General features: G+C 40.2%; 1 protein-coding gene across 2 annotated transcripts in view; it reads left to right on the forward strand.

Moving 5' to 3' along the window:
• The window catches only part of gabrg2 (gamma-aminobutyric acid type A receptor subunit gamma2), a 74,757-nt gene that overhangs the window by 36,541 nt on the left and 16,198 nt on the right, over positions 1 to 22,018 (forward strand). For both annotated transcript variants that reach the window (XM_034099424.1, XM_034099425.2), the window contains exon 6: positions 977 to 1,114. In XM_034099424.1, the coding sequence (XP_033955315.1) occupies positions 977 to 1,114 (138 nt within the window). The remainder of the gene's footprint in view (positions 1 to 976; positions 1,115 to 22,018) is intronic.

Consider the following 22,018-nt stretch of genomic DNA (forward strand, 5'->3'; position numbering starts at 1 on the left):
GTAGCTTTTCTAGTTCAAACTCTTCCGCAGTGGTTTCTGAGAATGTGTTATCGGCACACACGATGCACTATATCATTTTAGTTCTTTCAAAATTGCATTCTCAGTAGTATGTTAATCACAGCAACTGATTCAACAAGACGAACACTTTCAAATTAGAATGTACGACATTGAGCTGCAGGAGCATTGTTGTTCTGGCTTCCCAACAGTACACTGAATCAATCATTTGTCCTGGATGCATTGCAAGCAGAAAGCATACTGCCAGCCTGCCGGGCTGTAATGTGGCAAATGGCCAGAGCCCTCCATCGCTGCTCCTCATTACTGGATGTCTGAGAGCACTTTAGTAATAAAGCCATTTAAAGTTCGAACTGAGGGAAGTTTTATGTGCATTATTCAAGCTACTCTTCAATCAGCTGTACACATATCATCACTACACTGAAGACAGCATTACATCAGATAGCCCGGTTTCAAATTAAACATACTTTTAAAGGAAAATAACTGTACCTATTTAATACAAATGTGGATACAAGAAATTCATTCAATATAATTCAATGTTGATAATGCATCTGCATCGTCTAAGTGAATAGGGTAAGGCTAGCAAGAGTGTTATTGTGATTCAAACAACTGGAGAACTCCCTCTTGAGGTGATAGGATTACTGGAATCCAACTTGTGGAAAGAAGTAGATCAATATTGGATTTTTCCCAAGCCACTGATCAACTACATTTATTGTAAGAAGTTTGTTATATAATGTTTCTTTCCTGGAACAGTTTGTTTGCAAGCTAGCTGGCGTTTTGTGCATGGATTACTCCCACTTAAAATGTGGCTTTCCAGCACTCGGTGCTTATTTAAGGGGTCAAGTCTCAACATATTTCCTTAAAGAGATACATGTTGAAAAGGTGGTGTGTTTTTTTGGCTCCAAACTCCACTCCTGTGCTTGTTTGAACAGAGCTCACTGTAACTGTGCTCTTATCTGTTCAGATGGCTACCCCAGGGAGGAGATTGTGTACAAGTGGAAGAGGAGCTCAGTGGAGGTTGGGGACATTCGCTCCTGGAGGCTCTACCAGTTCTCCTTTGTGGGCCTGAGGAACACTTCTGAGATTGTCAGGACTGTCTCAGGTAAGAAAACTATCTTTAATTGTTTTAACAAGTCTCTGCTATTTCTTCCTTACTCACTTTGTAAAGGCTGACTGAATATTCACGTTATTTGCCAGATGGTGTCATTTGATATGTCGTGTGTGTGACAGAAGTGATTTCTTGAACATGTTGCAGCAGAATAGGGATTCCACAGGCGCTGCACGACACAATATTCATGTTGGGCATGATAGATTTAATCTGATGGAGTCGCGAGCGTGACTTCAACATCACAATAATATGATGATATTGTGCAATCTCATAATGAAAATATGAGGGGTATTAATTGTATCCAGCCTAACCACGAATGCCGGTGACTCTTCAACTTTCACGCTGAATCAGATTTCCCATTCTGCTATTGGTTCGTATCTGTTGCTAGGGGTTATAACATAAACTTTTATAGAAACAGAGACTCAGGATGTTTTTATCCACTTTTAGTTCACACTGCCTGAAGTAAAATCCATAAGGGTCCATAAATGCACCTCCTTCATATATCAGCTCCTGTGTGCCATGGGCATACAGATGCTGCTTGCAGAGTGTGATGTATTGTAAGAACAATACATCACGGATGGCGTTCCATTCATTGCATTCATTTTATGGACCATACGTCAGTGTGTGGTGACTGTGAACCTCCTTAGTTTCACTGCTCCAGCAATTCATATTCAACTCTTTCTTAGCGAAACATGAGCTGATCTACAGTGTATGGTTGCTACTCCAAAATTGGCAGGTGCAGATGCCTGTTGGAAGGTTTATCAATCATTAATCAATTGAAAACAATTACAATTGCCGGTCATTGTTTAAACCAACTTAGGTAGAGCGTAATAGTGGAGATACAGTACCGAAAAAATACAATATACTGTATATATATTTATTTTAAAAAATAGGTTTTTTCTAGAGACTCATCCCATCCCACATGTGAAGTAATTCACTGACATTCAACAGTATATTCATGGTTTACCAGCCAGACTCCATTCAGATTGATGCAGGAATATGAATGTTTGCTTGAGGAAAAACAGCTGCTTTCCCCATACCGTGTTGATGTTTGAGAGGAGAGCCTCTATGTTTGCATGCATATGCTTGTTTGTCCATGTTTATATTCATGAGCTGTCGGTAAGTAATGTATGTAATATTCTGCAAGGAATTATATGTATTCTTAACGCTGGTCTCTGGTGTGATTTAAAGAAAGCCTGCAAGCAAAAATGTGCTTCAGCCCGAGGAGAGTTTATTCTCATTGGATCAGCTCAGCATCCTGGAGAACTTATGTTAAACAATTAAATAAGGGTGTATTATATTTTATGTATAAGTAAAACATTCCCACATGAATATAAACTGTTAAATCGATCAGAAATAAATAACCATTTCAGCAAGTATTCAACTAAAGGTGCAGCTTTAGAGGTGATTACAAGTTTCCCTATGAAGGCATCGCCAATGTGAATCTTTTTTTCTAAGATTCAACTCGATCTTCTTTTGATGAAATATTACATTTATCCTACTCTGTCTGCTGTGTGAGTATTCATCAGGGGAATGCATTCTTTTTGGCTGTGCTCCATCTGTTTAGAATATACTACGATAGGCTGGAAGGCTACAGAAAGTAAAGTCATTGTTTTATACGGTAGCATTAATATTGTGATCATTTGCATCTTAGGATCTCTCAGAATTTTACACAGCGCAGAGGTTTGGATTCACAAATCAGATAACTTAAAACTCAACATAGTAAAAAATAACTTTACAAATATCTTACCCATAGCCAACACATGTAAAATCATGTTATTTAAGAAGTGTGCCACAAATGTATTATTTCCCTCCATTTCCTGAACCAACTACATTTATCGTTAACAGTTTTTTTTCAGGCAAGCCAAGACTCAACTCCATTATGATGTATCCAATCTAACAGCATCGAAACAAGTTGCAAGAGAGCACCATGAAGAACTAGTGTTACATTATTGTGCTCCATTTGGAAACACGATACCATAAAATAAGTTTACAAAAAAGCTCAATCAGACATGTGTAAAAAATCCACTTGTATGCACTACCACACAGAGTAGTGTATGGGAATAACTGAATTCACCCACTTGTTCTGTTCTCCACCACAGTTCAACAGTGTCACTGCAACATCATGCTAACAGACACACATACACAGAGGCATGTTGTGGTGTGTACAGTATAACCACGTTTTAAGACAAAATGAGTGGTGCAAGTGAATTGATTAATATGTTAAAAAACTTCTAAGTAAGTTACCTTTCTGTTCAAATCTAAACATATGTCTAGTGGCAACATGAAACGGCAATCTGCGTAGGAGGATGAGCGGAGTGGAGAATGTGCAGCGTCCTCTGACTCTCTCTGATCTGGTTTTCCACAAGCAGCCATCTGCTCTGTTGTCAGAGCAGAGAACCTTGGCTGTGGCTAAGAGACCTCTTGTCTCATTTTGCAGTCAGTTTGGGTGTCTGACCTGCTTCAAGATTCACAAACACAACATCTGTCTCAAAAAACAGTTAGTTAGGGCCCTATAATTACCCAGTCATCTCATGTTCTCGCCATGCGTGGGTAGGCCTCCTAAAGGTTTGTTCGAGATGTAGAAATATTCCCTATGGTATAGCTATAATCTGCAGCTTTTGTACATTTTGAGAGTAAATAGGTACTGGTGATTTAGATGTTTTTAAACGTATATTGACACTATTGCTTTAATCTTGTTGTGTAAAGCAATATTGTTAAACATAGCATTCTAATATGTTTGATAAGAAGAATAATCACAGGGATTTGTGTTGTTGTTGGTACATTGACCTACAGTGAAGACCTTGGACTCAAATTTGCATTCCATCATCTTCTGTTTTATAACACACTGTGTTGGTCACCATCAAGTCCCTGCATCCCTGCCGGTTAAAGGGTTTCTGTCCTGCCTGAAAGGTTTAATATGGTATAGTTATTCTTTGGAAATAAAACCTTTTCACAGTATTCCAGTTCAGGGACTCTGCTGAATTACCCTCAATTACAACTGAGTACAAATAGGTCAGGTGAGGCAAGAGAGTGACACATAATGGTAAGCTGAGCAGACAGGTGAATTGACCAAATCCAGACAATGAAGACCAGGCAATAGTCAGAGGAAGAGATGTCCTCTCATTCTAGGAGACAGGCTAGTCTCTGTGGGCTCAGCTTGTCACAGGATTCCAGCTTTAATGAATCTGTATACTCTGAGTATCTTTTTTTAATAACAAGTTATGCATGATTAAAGAAGGATTGAGTGACATCGTAGTGAAAGGAGGCCAGTGTTGTGACACGCCATCTGCTGCTCTTATCCAGTTGTGCTGTAGCTTTTTATAAAGGATATGTCTGTTTTTATTTTGATTCTCCTCCCTCTCTGAGCCAGTGTCCAAGGGGCTTGGTCTCTCAACATGTCACTTCACATCAGAGCTGTACTGCCTGGAAGCTCATACCTGCATTTACAACACAGAGGCACACACATTTGCATGCACGCACACTATTTTAGGCCAATAACAAAATATTCACTGATGCTTGTGACAAGCAAGGACTCCTTGAAAGGATGCTAGTGGATATAGAGAGAAGCTAAAAGACATAAAGAAGATTTTGAAGGTAGGCCAAAGCACTAGGTAGACAGCTAACATTGCTGTTAAGCTAACCTCAAAGTTTACACCTAAGTGAATTGGCTATGCTTAAAGCTGGGAGCTGTGTTCTCATCCATCTGCCAGGCTGGAGTTCAGGGATGAGCATCAGAGTGCAGACAAGGACAGAGAGGCGACAAAGCAGGGGAGAGGAGGAGCGGACCAATCATAAATAGGGATTATAGAAGGGACCAACATGGAAAGGGATGATGGTTATGGCGCTTTTTTGGTCCTTCAAAAGGGAAATAAAATAAAACAATACATTTTACTAGTCTACAAGAGTGAAATGTGTTGACCTACTGCATTTGAGGCTATATGTTGGGGATTTATATAAATGTAATTGGGGTTATTATATTTGGGACAGCTCCGGCTTAGGTAGTAAATGGGCGTCTACCAATCAGCGGGTCAGTGGTTCAATCCCCAGCCCCTAGCAAAATACCTCAAATTGCATCCGTAGGCATGTACAGTATATGGTACTGAACTAAATGTAAGTGGTTTTGACTGGAGTGTCAGCTAAATGACATGGAACATATTTTATGAGCAGCAACATATGAACTACCATTTTTCTGTCTATAGCTTTGACTCTATTATTGGTTGATAAAGGTATTTACTCAAATGTACCAAAACACTTTCAGAGTTTGTCAAAATCAATAGCCATGAATGTGCATCCAACAACAGCTTTGTGGTTACATTAGTGGATACGTGGTGCAAGTGTTTGATTGATAGAGAGGATGTCAAATAAGATAGATTGTGAAAAGAAAACCAGGACAAATGACTCATTTGTTTTATCAAGAAACTGGTGATTAAGTGTGATGCATTTCCATGAACTATCAAATACAGGGATCTCTCCGAGGGCGTGTACCATCTTCCCAGCACATTAGAGGAACAAATTAGCTTAGAAGACCATCGCTTGGTTTGCCAAGAAGCCTTTCCTTTCAAGCATAAAGAGAATCAATGCTATTTACGGTCTATCTATCTGGTTTTGCTATTAGCCTCACTTTTCTCAGCAGTGAATCATGGGATGGTTTAAGCAGGACGTGAAGTGCTTAATTTGCTTTCCTTTTCGGTGAGCACAAATGTACGCTATGTGCATCAGCCTGTGGTACATATATGTGTGTGTTAGACATTATTCAGAGTGCTTTGGTGTGCGCCCGGGTCCCATGAATTAATGCATGTTCCTATTTGTCCATTTGCTTGCATGCACATTTAAGGTTGTGCTCTCCACTGGATCCAAGTCTTATTTTTGTATATATTGAATGCTATTCTTAGAGTGACCTTCCAAAAGCCAAGCCGTGCAGCCCAGTTGTCTGTGTGCGTCCGCCCGTGTGATTCAGTTAGAGTGGAGAAAGCCCAGGGACACATCAGTGGCCCTCTCCCGATTACGGAGCTCCACAGTTTGCAGATGATTCTTTGATGGGGCGAATCTTGAGGCATTGTGGTTGAAAGGAAGTGGCCCAGCGAGAGGCAAACAGTCAGCCAAACAAACACATGAACGCCCATGCACACGGTATATATAAACACACTCGTGTAAGATCAGTCACTCGCTGACACGCCAAAGGACTCCCCTTTTAGCATGGCAGAGTGCATCGTTGCTCCATTCTGCCAATGGATCCCATAATCCTCAGCTACAAAAATACACTCTCACACACTACTACAGTAAATGCATTCCTGATGCAACACAATCTCTTACATCCTTCATTCTGACAATTTGAGGTCTATTTATCTTATATAGGGGTTTTTGTAGAAGAAAATCGTTTTGTCCTTGGATAATATTTTAGTTTTCTGTCTGGAGTATGTGATGGTTATTTGGGTTTCTTTGAGGTTGTGTTGAAATATCATTGCCAAACAAAAAGGCTGTACCCTGGGCAGACATGTGACAATATTGTCTTGGCTTCTGGAGGTTTGTGAAATCCAGCAGCTGTGGTGTTGTAACAGGCACGCCACAAATGATGAGTTCAATAGCAGGAATCCAAAGCAAATTAAAGAGAAAATGTTATCACGTTCCTTGAAACATGATGCTTCAGAGGCAATGGTGCTTGTCACCACCTGTCTGGTTTAATCAAAAAAGATGGAGGGAGACAAAAAGCAATAAAACCAAAATGCCAATATATTATTTTTTATTTGTTTCTCTCTACAACTGTATCTGAAACAATGCATCAACACTGGTGAAAGGTCAAGGGAAATTGCTCTACGAGTAGCACCTATTTCCATAATAATAAGAAAGTAGGAAAATGTTCTAATATATTTCCCCCGGTTTTATTATACAATACGTCTTGATTTGATTCTTCGAAATTATTTATTTTAAGAAAGTGTTTATCATAAAAAAATCCCTTTTATTTTTGGAAAGTATTAATAATAGGTGTGCAATACTGTAGGTGCAACACAGTTACCATGACTATGTGCTGTATATAAAAACAGTAATTTAATCACAGTAATAATCCATGCAGTTTTTTTCAGATGAGGATCACTCCATCTTTGCTGAAGGAAAAAGGTTAAGAAGCGCTGAAACAATCCATTAGCCATGGTGCAACTCTGTTTCTATAATAGCTACTCCTCTAATCTCTCCCCCCCTGCATCCCCCCTTCTCTCTCGCTCTCTGCGCATTCTCCCTCTTTGCTTCTGGGTGATAGTTATGATGGGCAGGAGTGGGAGGAAAAATGCTCTGACTCAGCCAGAATCCTCCTTTTGTGAAGTTAAATACCAATGTACACTCCTCCCCTCCCCTCTCCCCTCCTCACACACATCCTAACCCACCTTATACACTAACAAGTGTCTACTCTTTACAAGCCATTCTCCTTTCTTCCCTCCTTACTCTCGCAAGGGGGATGATTTTTTGTATTTCGCAGCCTTGCATTCCTGTGTCCTACTTTTCACAACCCCCTTCCCCCTGCTTCTCTCCCTCTCTCCTCTTTTTTCTCTGCCTTCGCCCATCGGCAGTCTAATAAGCTGGTAATTAAAACCTGGAAACAGAGAATAGTGATAGACCTTAGGAAAACCTGCAAACTCCCTCAAGTGTGAAAAGAAGAGAAGCGTGTGTTCCCTTGCAAAACATCAATTTGGTTTAGCACAATTCTGATGAATAATTCCTTCTGTTGATCATAATAAGGCTAGTGCCTGCATTTCTAACACATGTAAATTATAGTTTGTAATATAATGTTTTTATTTGTATTTAAAATGTACAGTATATTCACCATTCTATAGTAACTAAGTGGATGCAAATATTGTGTCTTGGCAGGTTGACCATTGATGCAGAATGCCAGCTTAAACTGAACAACTTCCCAATGGATGAGCACTCGTGTCCCCTGGAGTTCTCAAGCTGTAAGTTTGGCCATATGCTGTTCCCCTACTGTTTTACCTCTTCCTCTGTTTCATCTCAAACACACACACGCTGTGGCAATGAACAGGCAACATATGAGCCTAACAAAAACATCATTTACGGGATAATTAACTAACAAGCCAAAACAACCAATCCAAGCTCTTGAATTCCATCAGACCACTATAAAAATAAATAAAAATACGAGTCATGTGTGAATATAATAGACGTATGCATTAGGGTTGTACCCGCATATCCGAATATTCGTTCGTTGGAGTACCATTCGGGTTTGAATTTCGTTATTCGGATATTCGTTTATTTTTTCCGTTTTTTTTTATTATTGAAAAACTCCAATATCAACGGAAGAGCTTGTGTCTCTTCGGGGGGGTGCTAACACTTAACCATAAACGTTATCGTTTACTTTCTACGTTTTTATATGTAGATATTACTTTTTCTCCATTCATCTCTGTTACGTTGTTTCCATAGCAACAACAACTTCCTGTCAACAGCGCTAACTCTCCTTCAAAATAAAAGCATGTCCATACAAAATAGGAAGCCAAGCCAAATTACACGACATACAACTGCGACGAAAGTAACAAACACAATGCAATATCCTTTTCAATATCCCCCCTTCTTCTTCTTTCGTATAACGTTATATGTCCAACTCGGTGTCGTGTAGCCATGCCCGCATCTCTGGTCCTAGGTCGAAGAGGCTGGCTTCCGAGGGTGGTCTATATAAGGGGCAGATGGTGATTATATGGACAGCGGTCTGCTCAGGTCACCGCACTCGCATGCCGCACTGTCCGCCAAGCCCCACGTCTTCATCGAGGTTTTAAAGCGACCGACCCCAGTTCGTAGACGGTTTAGAGTGGACCACTGCCGGCGCGGTAGGTCGTCTCCTCCAATGGTGCCATCTCCTGGGTCCCAGATGTAACGGTGGATTCGGGAGGGCCCGGCTGACACCCACTCCTGCTTCCAAGCTGCTGCCAACCATGCATCTCTGGAGATGTCCTCAGAGGTGGAGTTGAGCATCTCTTGAGCTGCTATGTTGTAGGGGTTGCCGGACTTGAGTCTGTTTGGAGGTGCTGGAGTTATTGTGGTGTGGTGCAGGATGTGCCAGTCATACTTTTGTGCCTTCCTGGCCAGGGCGAGGGTGGGCAGCCTCCCGTCGGAGGCCGGCCGGTGCTATTCCCGCGAGGACTGGCAAGAGGGACACAGGGGTAGGCTTTAAGCATCCAGTTATTATTCTGAGGGAGGTATTGATAGCCACGTCGACCCCCCGCGAGGGCCGAATATTTGCTGCTGATTACTACCGAATATCTGGAGCCCGAAAAATGGTATTCGGGACAGCCCTAATATGCATGAAAAACAATGAATGGATGTACTGTACAGTGTGTGCATAAGTGTCACAATATGAAGAAAAATACTAACATTGGGCAAACTATTTCATACTTCTATTGTATGTACTGGCATTTGGTAAAGGGATCTCATATTAGATGTCTTATTGCTAAATGACCGGAGGCAAAGTACTGATTGATTTCCTGCACTCTGTCAATACAGTTCAACGTGACAAATGAGTCAGTTCCTGTATGTTAGAAGACGGTGTGGGTAAGTTATGCTAATGAGGCCACTCAGATCTACATAGAAATGCACCATGGGGTACTCTCCGGAGAGAACGCTTCCTAAATAGCTCCAGAGCAACAAGAAAGAGGAAGTGAGGGGGTAGCAGGCCTAAAAATGGAACAGTAGCATTCATTTAAATTTGATGAAAGCCATGGATGTTTTCAGAACTTTGAAAATCGCTTGATGTACATTACATGAGCTCAATCTCAGAGGCAGCAGGCGGAGCAGTTTGCAGCAATTTTCTCAACATGTGCCAAAATGCTACAAAACATTGTAGCTTTTCTAGTTCAAACTCTTCCGCAGTGGTTTCTGAGAATGTGTTATCGGCACACACGATGCACTATATCATTTTAGGTTCTTTCAAAATTGCATTCTCAGTAGTATGTTAATCACAGCAACTGATTCAACAAGACGAACACTTTCAAATTAGAATGTACGACATTGAGCTGCAGGAGCATTGTTGTTCTGGCTTCCCAACAGTACACTGAATCAATCATTTGTCCTGGATGCATTGCAAGCAGAAAGCATACTGCCAGCCTGCCGGGCTGTAATGTGGCAAATGGCCAGAGCCCTCCATCGCTGCTCCTCATTACTGGATGTCTGAGAGCACTTTAGTAATAAAGCCATTTAAAGTTCGAACTGAGGGAAGTTTATGTGCATTATTCAAGCTACTCTTCAATCAGCTGTACACATATCATCACTACACTGAAGACAGCATTACATCAGATAGCCCGGTTTCAAATTAACATACTTTTAAAGGAAAATAACTGTACCTATTTAATACAAATGTGGATACAAGAAATTCATTCAATATAATTCAATGTTGATAATGCATCTGCATCGTCTAAGTGAATAGGGTAAGGCTAGCAAGAGTGTTATTGTGATTCAAACAACTGGAGAACTCCCTCTTGAGGTGATAGGATTACTGGAATCCAACTTGTGGAAAGAAGTAGATCAATATTGGATTTTTCCCAAGCCACTGATCACTACATTTATTGTAAGAAGTTGTTATATAATGTTTCTTTCCTGGAACAGTTTGTTTGCAAGCTAGCTGGCGTTTGTGCATGGATTACTCCCACTTAAAATGTGGCTTTCCAGCACTCGGTGCTTATTTAAGGGGTCAAGTCTCAACATATTTCCTTAAAGAGATACATGTTGAAAAGGTGGTGTGTTTTTTTGGCTCCAAACTCCACTCCTGTGCTTGTTTGAACAGAGCTCACTGTAACTGTGCTCTTATCTGTTCAGATGGCTACCCCAGGGAGGAGATTGTGTACAAGTGGAAGAGGAGCTCAGTGGAGGTTGGGGACATTCGCTCTGGAGGCTCTACCAGTTCTCCTTTGTGGGCTGAGGAACACTTCTGAGATTGTCAGGACTGTCTCAGGTAAGAAAACTTCTTTAATTGTTTTAAACCAAGTCGCTGCTATTCTTCCTTACTCACTTTGTAAAGGCTGACTGAATATTCACGTTATTTGCCAGATTGGTGTCATTTGATTATGTCGTGTGTGTGACAGAAGTGATTTCTTGAACATGTTGCAGCAGAATAGGGATTCCACAGGCGCTGCACGACACAATATTCATGTTGGGCATGATAGATTTAATCTGATGGAGTCGCGAGCGTGACTTCAACATCACAATAATATGATGATATTGTTGCAATCTCATAATGAAAATATGAGGGGTATTAATTGTATCCAGCCTAACCACGAATGCCGGTGACTCTTCAACTTTCACGCTGAATCAGATTTCCCATTCTGCTATTGGTTCGTATCTGTTGCTAGGGGGTTATAACATAAACTTTATAGAAACAGAGACTCAGGATGTTTTTATCCACTTTTAGTTCACACTGCCTGAAGTAAAATCCATAAGGGTCCATAAATGCACCTCCTTCATATATCAGCTCCTGTGTGCCATGGGCATACAGATGCTGCTTGCAGAGTGTGATGTATTGTAAGAACAATACATCACGGATGGCGTTCCATTCATTGCATTCATTTTATGGACCATACGTCAGTGTGTGGTGACTGTGAACCTCCTTAGTTTCACTGCTCCAGCAATTCATATTCAACTCTTTCTTAGCGAAACATGAGCTGATCTACAGTGTATGGTTGCTACTCCAAAATTGGCAGGTGCAGATGCCTGTTGGAAGGTTTATCAATCATTAATCAATTGAAAACAATTACAATTGCCGGTCATTGTTTAAACCAACTTAGGTAGAGCGTAATAGTGGAGATACAGTACCGAAAAAATACAATATACTGTATATATATTTATTTTAAAAAATAGGTTTTTTCTAGAGACTCATCCCATCCCACATGTGAAGTAATTCACTGACATTCAACAGTATATTCATGGTTTACCAGCCAGACTCCATTCAGATTGATGCAGGAATATGAATGTTTGCTTGAGGAAAACAGCTGCTTTCCCCATACCGTGTTGATGTTTGAGAGGAGAGCCTCTATGTTTGCATGCATATGCTTGTTTGTCCATGTTTATATTCATGAGCTGTCGGTAAGTAATGTATGTAATATTCTGCAAGGAATTATATGTATTCTTAACGCTGGTCTCTGGTGTGATTTAAAGAAAGCCTGCAAGCAAAAATGTGCTTCAGCCCGAGGAGAGTTTATTCTCATTGGATCAGCTCAGCATCCTGGAGAACTTATGTTAAACAATTAAATAAGGGTGTATTATATTTTATGTATAAGTAAAACATTCCCACATGAATATAAACTGTTAATCGATCAGAAATAAATAACCATTTCAGCAAGTATTCAACTAAAGGTGCAGCTTTAGAGGTGATTACAAGTTCCCTATGAAGGCATCGCCAATGTGAATCTTTTTTTCTAAGATTCAACTCGATCTTCTTTTGATGAAATATTACATTTATCCTACTCTGTCCTGCTGTGTGAGTATTCATCAGGGGAATGCATTCTTTTTGGCTGTGCTCCATCTGTTTAGAATATACTACGATAGGCTGGAAGGCTACAGAAAGTAAAGTCATTGTTTTATACGGTAGCATTAATATTGTGATCATTTGCATCTTAGGATCTCTCAGAATTTTACACAGCGCAGAGGTTTGGATTCACAATCAGATAACTTAAACTCAACATAGTAAAAAATAACTTTACAAAATATCTTACCCATAGCCAACCACATGTAAAATCATGTTATTTAAGAAGTGTGCCACAAATGTATTATTCCCTCCATTTCCTGAACCAACTACATTTATCTTAACAGTTTTTTTTTTCAGGCAAGCCAAGACTCAACTCCATTATGATGTATCCAATCTAACAGCATCGAAACAAGTTGCAAGAGAGCACCATGAAGAACTAGTGTTACATTATTGTGCTCATTTGGAAACACGATACCATAAAATAAGTTTACAAAAAAGCTCAATCAGACATGTGTAAAAAATCCACTTGTATGCACTACCACACAGAGTAGTGTATGGGAATAACTGAATTCACCCACTTGTTCTGTTCTCCACCACAGTTCAACAGTGTCACTGCAACATCATGCTAACAGACACACATACACAGAGGCATGTTGTGGTGTGTACAGTATAACCACGTTTTTAAGACAAAATGAGTGGTGCAAGTGATTGATTAATATGTTAAAAAACTTCTAAGTAAGTTACCTTTCTGTTCAAATCTAAACATATGTCTAGTGGCAACATGAACGGCAATCTGCGTAGGAGGATGAGCGGAGTGGAGAATGTGCAGCGTCCCTCTGACTCTCTCTGATCTGGTTTTCCACAAGCAGCCATCTGCTCTGTTGTCAGAGCAGAGAACCTTGGCTGTGGCTAAGAGACCTCTTGTCTCATTTTGCAGTCAGTTTGGGTGTCTGACCTGCTTCAAGATTCACAACACAAACATCTGTCTCAAAAAACAGTTAGTTAGGGCCCTATAATTACCCAGTCATCTCATGTTCTCGCCATGCGTGGGTAGGCCTCCTAAAGGTTTGTTCGAGATGTAGAAATATTCCCTATGGTATAGCTATAATCTGCAGCTTTTGTACATTTTGAGAGTAAATAGGTACTGGTGATTTAGATGTTTTTAAACGTATATTGACACTATTGCTTTAATCTTGTTGTGTAAAGCAATATTGTTAAACATAGCATTCTAATATGTTTGATAAGAAGAATAATCACAGGGATTTGTGTTGTTGTTGGTACATTGACCTACAGTGAAGACCTTGGACTCAAATTTGCATTCCATCATCTTCTGTTTTATAACACACTGTGTTGGTCACCATCAAGTCCCTGCATCCCTGCCGGTTAAAGGGTTTCTGTCCTGCCTGAAAGGTTTAATATGGTATAGTTATTCTTTGGAAATAAAACCTTTTCACAGTATTCCAGTTCAGGGACTCTGCTGAATTACCCTCAATTACAACTGAGTACAAATAGGTCAGGTGAGGCAAGAGAGTGACACATAATGGTAAGCTGAGCAGACAGGTGAATTGACCAAATCCAGACAATGAAGACCAGGCAATAGTCAGAGGAAGAGATGTCCTCTCATTCTAGGAGACAGGCTAGTCTCTGTGGGCTCAGCTTGTCACAGGATTCCAGCTTTAATGAATCTGTATACTCTGAGTATCTTTTTTTATAATAACAAGTTATGCATGATTAAAGAAGGATTGAGTGACATCGTAGTGAAAGGAGGCCAGTGTTGTGACACGCCATCTGCTGCTCTTATCCAGTTGTGCTGTAGCTTTTTATAAAGGATATGTCTGTTTTTATTTTGATTCTCCTCCCTCTCTGAGCCAGTGTCCAAGGGGCTTGGTCTCTCAACATGTCACTTCACATCAGAGCTGTACTGCCTGGAAGCTCATACCTGCATTTACAAACACAGAGGCACACACATTTGCATGCACGCACACTATTTTAGGCCAATAACAAAATATTCACTGATGCTTGTGACAAGCAAGGACTCCTTGAAAGGATGCTAGTGGATAGAATAGAGAGAAGCTAAAAGACATAAAGAAGATTTTGAAGGTAGGCCAAAGCACTAGGTAGACAGCTAACATTGCTGTTAAGCTAACCTCAAAGTTTACACCTAAGTGAATTGGCTATGCTTAAAGCTGGGAGCTGTGTTCTCATCCATCTGCCAGGCTGGAGTTCAGGGATGAGCATCAGAGTGCAGACAAGGACAGAGAGGCGACAAAGCAGGGGAGAGGAGGAGCGGACCAATCATAAATAGGGATTATAGAAGGGACCAACATGGAAAGGGATGATGGTTATGGCGCTTTTTTGGTCCTTCAAAAGGGAAATAAAATAAAACAATACATTTTACTAGTCTACAAGAGTGAAATGTGTTGACCTACTGCATTTGAGGCTATATGTTGGGGATTTATATAAATGTAATTGGGGTTATTATATTTGGGACAGCTCCGGCTTAGGTAGTAAATGGGCGTCTACCAATCAGCGGGTCAGTGGTTCAATCCCCAGCCCCTAGCAAAATACCTCAAATTGCATCCGTAGGCATGTACAGTATATGGTACTGAACTAAATGTAAGTGGTTTTGACTGGAGTGTCAGCTAAATGACATGGAACATATTTTATGAGCAGCAACATATGAACTACCATTTTTCTGTCTATAGCTTTGACTCTATTATTGGTTGATAAAGGTATTTACTCAAATGTACCAAAACACTTTCAGAGTTTGTCAAAATCAATAGCCATGAATGTGCATCCAACAACAGCTTTGTGGTTACATTAGTGGATACGTGGTGCAAGTGTTTGATTGATAGAGAGGATGTCAAATAAGATAGATTGTGAAAAGAAAACCAGGACAAATGACTCATTTGTTTTATCAAGAAACTGGTGATTAAGTGTGATGCATTTCCATGAACTATCAAATACAGGGATCTCTCCGAGGGCGTGTACCATCTTCCCAGCACATTAGAGGAACAAATTAGCTTAGAAGACCATCGCTTGGTTTGCCAAGAAGCCTTTCCTTTCAAGCATAAAGAGAATCAATGCTATTTACGGTCTATCTATCTGGTTTTGCTATTAGCCTCACTTTTCTCAGCAGTGAATCATGGGATGGTTTAAGCAGGACGTGAAGTGCTTAATTTGCTTTCCTTTTCGGTGAGCACAAATGTACGCTATGTGCATCAGCCTGTGGTACATATATGTGTGTGTTAGACATTATTCAGAGTGCTTTGGTGTGCGCCCGGGTCCCATGAATTAATGCATGTTCCTATTTGTCCATTTGCTTGCATGCACATTTAAGGTTGTGCTCTCCACTGGATCCAAGTCTTATTTTTGTATATATTGAATGCTATTCTTAGAGTGACCTTCCAAAAGCCAAGCCGTGCAGCCCAGTTGTCTGTGTGCGTCCGCCCGTGTGATTCAGTTAGAGTGGAGAAAGCCCAGGGACACATCAGTGGCCCTCTCCCGATTACGGAGCTCCACAGTTTGCAGATGATTCTTTGATGGGGCGAATCTTGAGGCATTGTGGTTGAAAGGAAGTGGCCCAGCGAGAGGCAAACAGTCAGCCAAACAAACACATGAACGCCCATGCACACGGTATATATAAACACACTCGTGTAAGATCAGTCACTCGCTGACACGCCAAAGGACTCCCCTTTTAGCATGGCAGAGTGCATCGTTGCTCCATTCTGCCAATGGATCCCATAATCCTCAGCTACAAAAATACACTCTCACACACTACTACAGTAAATGCATTCCTGATGCAACACAATCTCTTACATCCTTCATTCTGACAATTTGAGGTCTATTTATCTTATATAGGGGTTTTTGTAGAAGAAAATCGTTTTGTCCTTGGATAATATTTTAGTTTTCTGTCTGGAGTATGTGATGGTTATTTGGGTTTCTTTGAGGTTGTGTTGAAATATCATTGCCAAACAAAAAGGCTGTACCCTGGGCAGACATGTGACAATATTGTCTTGGCTTCTGGAGGTTTGTGAAATCCAGCAGCTGTGGTGTTGTAACAGGCACGCCACAAATGATGAGTTCAATAGCAGGAATCCAAAGCAAATTAAAGAGAAAATGTTATCACGTTCCTTGAAACATGATGCTTCAGAGGCAATGGTGCTTGTCACCACCTGTCTGGTTTAATCAAAAAAAGATGGAGGGAGACAAAAAGCAATAAAACCAAAATGCCAATATATTATTTTTTATTTGTTTCTCTCTACAACTGTATCTGAAACAATGCATCAACACTGGTGAAAGGTCAAGGGAAATTGCTCTACGAGTAGCACCTATTTCCATAATAATAAGAAAGTAGGAAAATGTTCTAATATATTTCCCCCGGTTTTATTATACAATACGTCTTGATTTGATTCTTCGAAATTATTTATTTTAAGAAAGTGTTTATCATAAAAAAATCCCTTTTATTTTTGGAAAGTATTAATAATAGGTGTGCAATACTGTAGGTGCAACACAGTTACCATGACTATGTGCTGTATATAAAAACAGTAATTTAATCACAGTAATAATCCATGCAGTTTTTTTTTCAGATGAGGATCACTCCATCTTTGCTGAAGGAAAAAGGTTAAGAAGCGCTGAAACAATCCATTAGCCATGGTGCAACTCTGTTTCTATAATAGCTACTCTCTCTAATCTCTCCCCCCCTGCATCCCCCCTTCTCTCTCGCTCTCTGCGCATTCTCCCTCTTTGCTTCTGGGTGATAGTTATGATGGGCAGGAGTGGGAGGAAAAATGCTCTGACTCAGCCAGAATCCTCCTTTTGTGAAGTTAAATACCAATGTACACTCCTCCCCATCCCCTCTCCCCTCCTCACACACACATCCTAACCCACCTTATACACTAACAAGTGTCTACTCTTTACAAGCCATTCTCCTTTCTTCCCTCCTTACTCTCGCAAGGGGGATGATTTTTTGTATTTCGCAGCCTTGCATTCCTGTGTCCTACTTTTCACAACCCCCTTCCCCCTGCTTTCTCTCCCTCTCTCCTCTTTTTTCTCTGCCTTCGCCCATCGGCAGTCTAATAAGCTGGTAATTAAAACCTGGAAACAGAGAATAGTGATAGACCTTAGGAAAATAGATTGCTTTGGGAAAATAAGACAGCACCTGCTTATTAGGGCTGTCCCGAATACCATTTTTTTCGGGCTCCGGATATTCGGTAGTAATCGGCAGCAAATATTCGGCCCGCGCGGGGGGGGGGGGGGGGGGGGGGGGGGGGTGGGGGTGGGGGGGGGGGGGGGGTTAGCGGTAGCTTCAACACGTATATTATTCTACAGTATTGTTGTTTTATAGTTATTTGTTAATGTAACCCAATTTGTGTTCTTCGAAATTGAAAAGGATATCGCATTGTGTTTGTTACTTTCATTACAGTTGTATATGTCTTAAGTGTCATTTGGCTTGGCTTCCTATTTATGGACATGCTTTTATTTTGAAGGAGAGTTAGCGCTGTTGACAGGAAGTTGTTGTTGCTTTGGAAACAAGGAGATTAACGGAGAAAAGTAATATCTATATATAAAGACGGAGAAAGTAAACGATAACGTTTATGGTTAAGTGTTAGCACCCCCCAAAGAGGCACAAGCTCGTACGTTGATATTGGAGATTTCAATAAATTAAACGGGGATAAAACGAATATAGTACTCCAACGAACGAATATTCGGGTACAGCCCTACATGCTTATAAGAAGCAACTATTTGTTTGTGTCCTTCTGGTTAGTGTTGTCAGTGCTCTGTGTTTTGTCTGTGAGGGTTAAGTCCAATACAGTCAATAATATTCAGTGTCGTTTCTCCACTCCTGCAGCCGTGTTACACCTTAGAACGGTCCTCATGGTGAGTATTTCTCCATCATCCTTAATGGCAGCAAACCTTTCCGAAGCACAACTGTAGTTTCTACATGAGCTTGAGGACGTTAAACTAGGACACTGGAATACATTGACTACAAAATGAAAGTCATCTAATTTGCAAGAGAGTGAAAAAGGAGGGAGTGGACGTAAATAAGTGAGGATGTTGTTGCTTCCTGTTTTTCCGTTTTGATGCTGGTAGGCAAAGATGGAGGGCATGGGGTGGACATCTGCAATGGATTTAAAAAGAACGAAGGGAGAGAATAATGACATTAGAGGTTGTTTTGCCAATAGCGAAACAGAAAACGGGTCAAAGCTGTTAAGACATGAAGTTTCTAGACGTTTAGTGTCCTTGACTTCTGCTGTTGCAGCTGTTGAAAGTGTATTCATAACAAGTTGTACTATTTTACTAATTTATCATATATTTTGCAGATAAAATATATGCACACAAGTACCTACAGTATAGCTGTGAAATAATGGATAAGTCAAATAAAAAAAACACATCTTCTTTTGAAGCATGACCAATATGCTGAGGTTAATCACAGCTGCCTCACAAAGTGCTTCAGTATTGCTCAGAAATACATTCCACCACTGAAAACAATGTAGTAAGCCTAGTAGCAGAACTAGTAGCTCTTAGAAAGTATACAGTATTATTGATCAAAGTGCCAATAATTTTGCCGTGGCGGCAGTGGTTCAGTCTGTAGGGGATTGGGCTTTGGACCGAAGGGTTGCCGGTTCACGTCCCGATCAGACCAAAAAATACAAAGTGTTGACTGGTTCTGGAGAGGGGCCAGTTCACCTCCTGGGCCACTGCCGAAGTGCCCTTGAGCAAGGCACCGAACCCCCAAATGCTCACTGGCACCGGCTAGACTGGCTGCCTCCGCTCTGACCTCTCAACTGCATGCGTGCATAAAGCTGTGTGTGTATGTGCATGATGTAAAAAGTGTGTACTGTGTGTACCTGTATAAAAAAGGCATTTCCCCAAACTGAATTTCCCCCTCGGGGGATTAATAAAGGTCCATCTTCTTCTTCATTTACGCTTCTGCATGCCCTTGCAAAATAAACAGCCTCTTCTTGGTACTCTGTTGAGACGTACAGAGCTGGTTTAGAGGCTACATGTGCTCAAAGTTGATACCACTCAGTGGAGCAGTAATTGTTGCTGGGCCAATTCCTCAGTGCTCAATCAATTATAATAAAGTTTGATCCCAGATACTGTTCTCACTCAGCTTATTGGCCTTACGTAATATTCTGCAACCCAAGGTTTCAAAGTAATTAGCCATAAGAACAATGGAGAGAGTAGTTGTGGAACATCCTTTGTCTGGTGTGTTATGGCATACTGTAAGAGGATGAATTTTAGTAATCCAATAAAAAACGCTGTTTCCCGTTAAACATAATGACAACTTACAACACATCACCTTTCACATTAGCAAGCACTTAACAAACATGTTTTATTGTGATATTACAACTTTGCAGATTCCATAACTATATGTTCTGTTTGGCACATGTTGTTACCTTGAGAAGCTTTTAAAATAGCATTTTATGTGTGCATGTTACGCTAATACATCTGAGGCCTATTTGGAAAAGGCATTTCATGTAATCTAATATTAGTTGAAGATGCATTGTTAATATTCATGCTTGATATCTAGTATCATGCATGAATGAATTTAAGAAAAAAGCAGTACATTTATTTATAAGGCTTATTTATTTAAGTGTACATGGCTGTGTTTTTCTGAGAGTGCTGTTTTGGAAAAGCTTTGTTATTATTGAGGTGTTTAAAATAAAACATACTCTGAATATGCACAGGCCTATGTCAGTGCTGTAGTTTGCGGAAATTCATTCTTTTAGTTGAATATGATTAATTTGATTTCAAAGCTTAAAAAACTAAGGTCCAAAAATATAATCTTTAATAGCACTAAGCCATGGCAGAGAAGTGGGGACTGATTGTCTTGGCTCATAGCGTTTGTCTGAGCTCATCTATCACATTTAGATTTAAATGACATTGTTGCTATTGTAAAGACCATTACAGTATGCTATTAGGACTGGAAAATCACCCCAGAGTTATCTTGGAATTGTACATTCCCTTTTTAATCTGACAGCATTTCTGATTAATTAAAGTAGCATTATAATGAAATTGGACAAAGTTGATGTTACTGTATGATTTATCTGATTAACAGTTCAACTGTTTCTGAACATCACAGCATTCAATCACAAAGTTGATATACTGTTGTTGTGATTCTTAAAGGTGCATGTGAGAGGCAGGTGAGGATGTGTTTCAAGCATGATAGACTGTGGTGGCAAATGATAGATACTCAGTTATTACAAAAAACAATATATAGTTAGCCAACGCGTGACATTCTAGCCCTTTGATTATCTGTTTGGAACTCTACTGGCTTTTCAACTGAGAAAGTGTGATTATTATAATGTAAGCTAAGTAGTTAGCACTTCTTCTTTGTATTCCAAACAAATTCATGTTCATCCTTCAATACTGAAAACCATTGCAAATATTGTCCATCCTTCTCCTTCGATTGCTCATCTTAACATATTAACTACCAAGAGGCCCCTCGAAAGCTTTTTGTCTTCTGTGTTTATCAGGACATTCGTGATGATCACACACTGCACTACATTCTCCTCTCCTAACTTTTACTGAGCTGCATTCCATCTTAATTGTAGGCAACTTATCTGTACTTGTTAAATAAGCTAAAATAGGTCAAGTTATCATTGACGTGACTGTTCAGAGACTCCTCTCACCCAGCCAAAATAGTTGGAACAGAAAATGGGTCTGAAAAAGAGGAGATATATTAAACATGGCGAGAATAGATGGTGAGAGTGGATTCTTAGAACTTGGAGCTTATGTAACCAGTGTGAATAGCATCTCTCCTCAGCGTGTCAATAAGAAATAATGAAGCAATGTTTAGACAAGGTAAGCTGGAACAGACTGAAAAAGCTTGTGAATGCGTTTGCCTCGTTTTTTTAATTATCCAACGGGGTGGAAATAAACTCACTAATGATGTTGTCTTGAAACTTCTGTTGACAAGTAAAACAGCTTAGGTGAGGACAAGAAATAAACAAGAATTGTTTGTGGCCTGAAATAGGATGTTACATCACAAAGCATGGTGTTTTTTTTGGATGGTAGTCGTAGCTGGACCGGGAATTGGACAGTTCCATGGTCTAAACCAGGGGTGGGGAACCTTTTTCCTCTCTAGGGCCATTTCAATTTAGGCATCAGTAAATTACAATTGAAATTGGGCCATAAAGTGGCACCTTTTAACTCTTTCAATTTTCAATTTGAAACGTGGTTTTCTAACTTTTCCACAGTCTACTAAACTCTTAAAATAATGGCAAGGAAAACAGTTTCTTCCAACCTGTCATAAATCCTGTAAACTGCCTTGCTCTCAATAATTTGAGAGCCATTAGTGCGTCCGAGAGAGGGATAATCATCTTTCTGAGTCACATTCAACAGAACATTAACAACAAGGCAATCAAACTCGGCAGACTCCTGTCTGTGGTTTAATCATGCTGCTTTGTTCCCACAGTTACTCACCGAGACAATGTTGA

This window comes from Pseudochaenichthys georgianus, chromosome 14 (genome assembly GCF_902827115.2).
Source record: "Pseudochaenichthys georgianus chromosome 14, fPseGeo1.2, whole genome shotgun sequence".
NCBI classification, from domain to species: Eukaryota; Metazoa; Chordata; class Actinopteri; order Perciformes; family Channichthyidae; genus Pseudochaenichthys; species Pseudochaenichthys georgianus.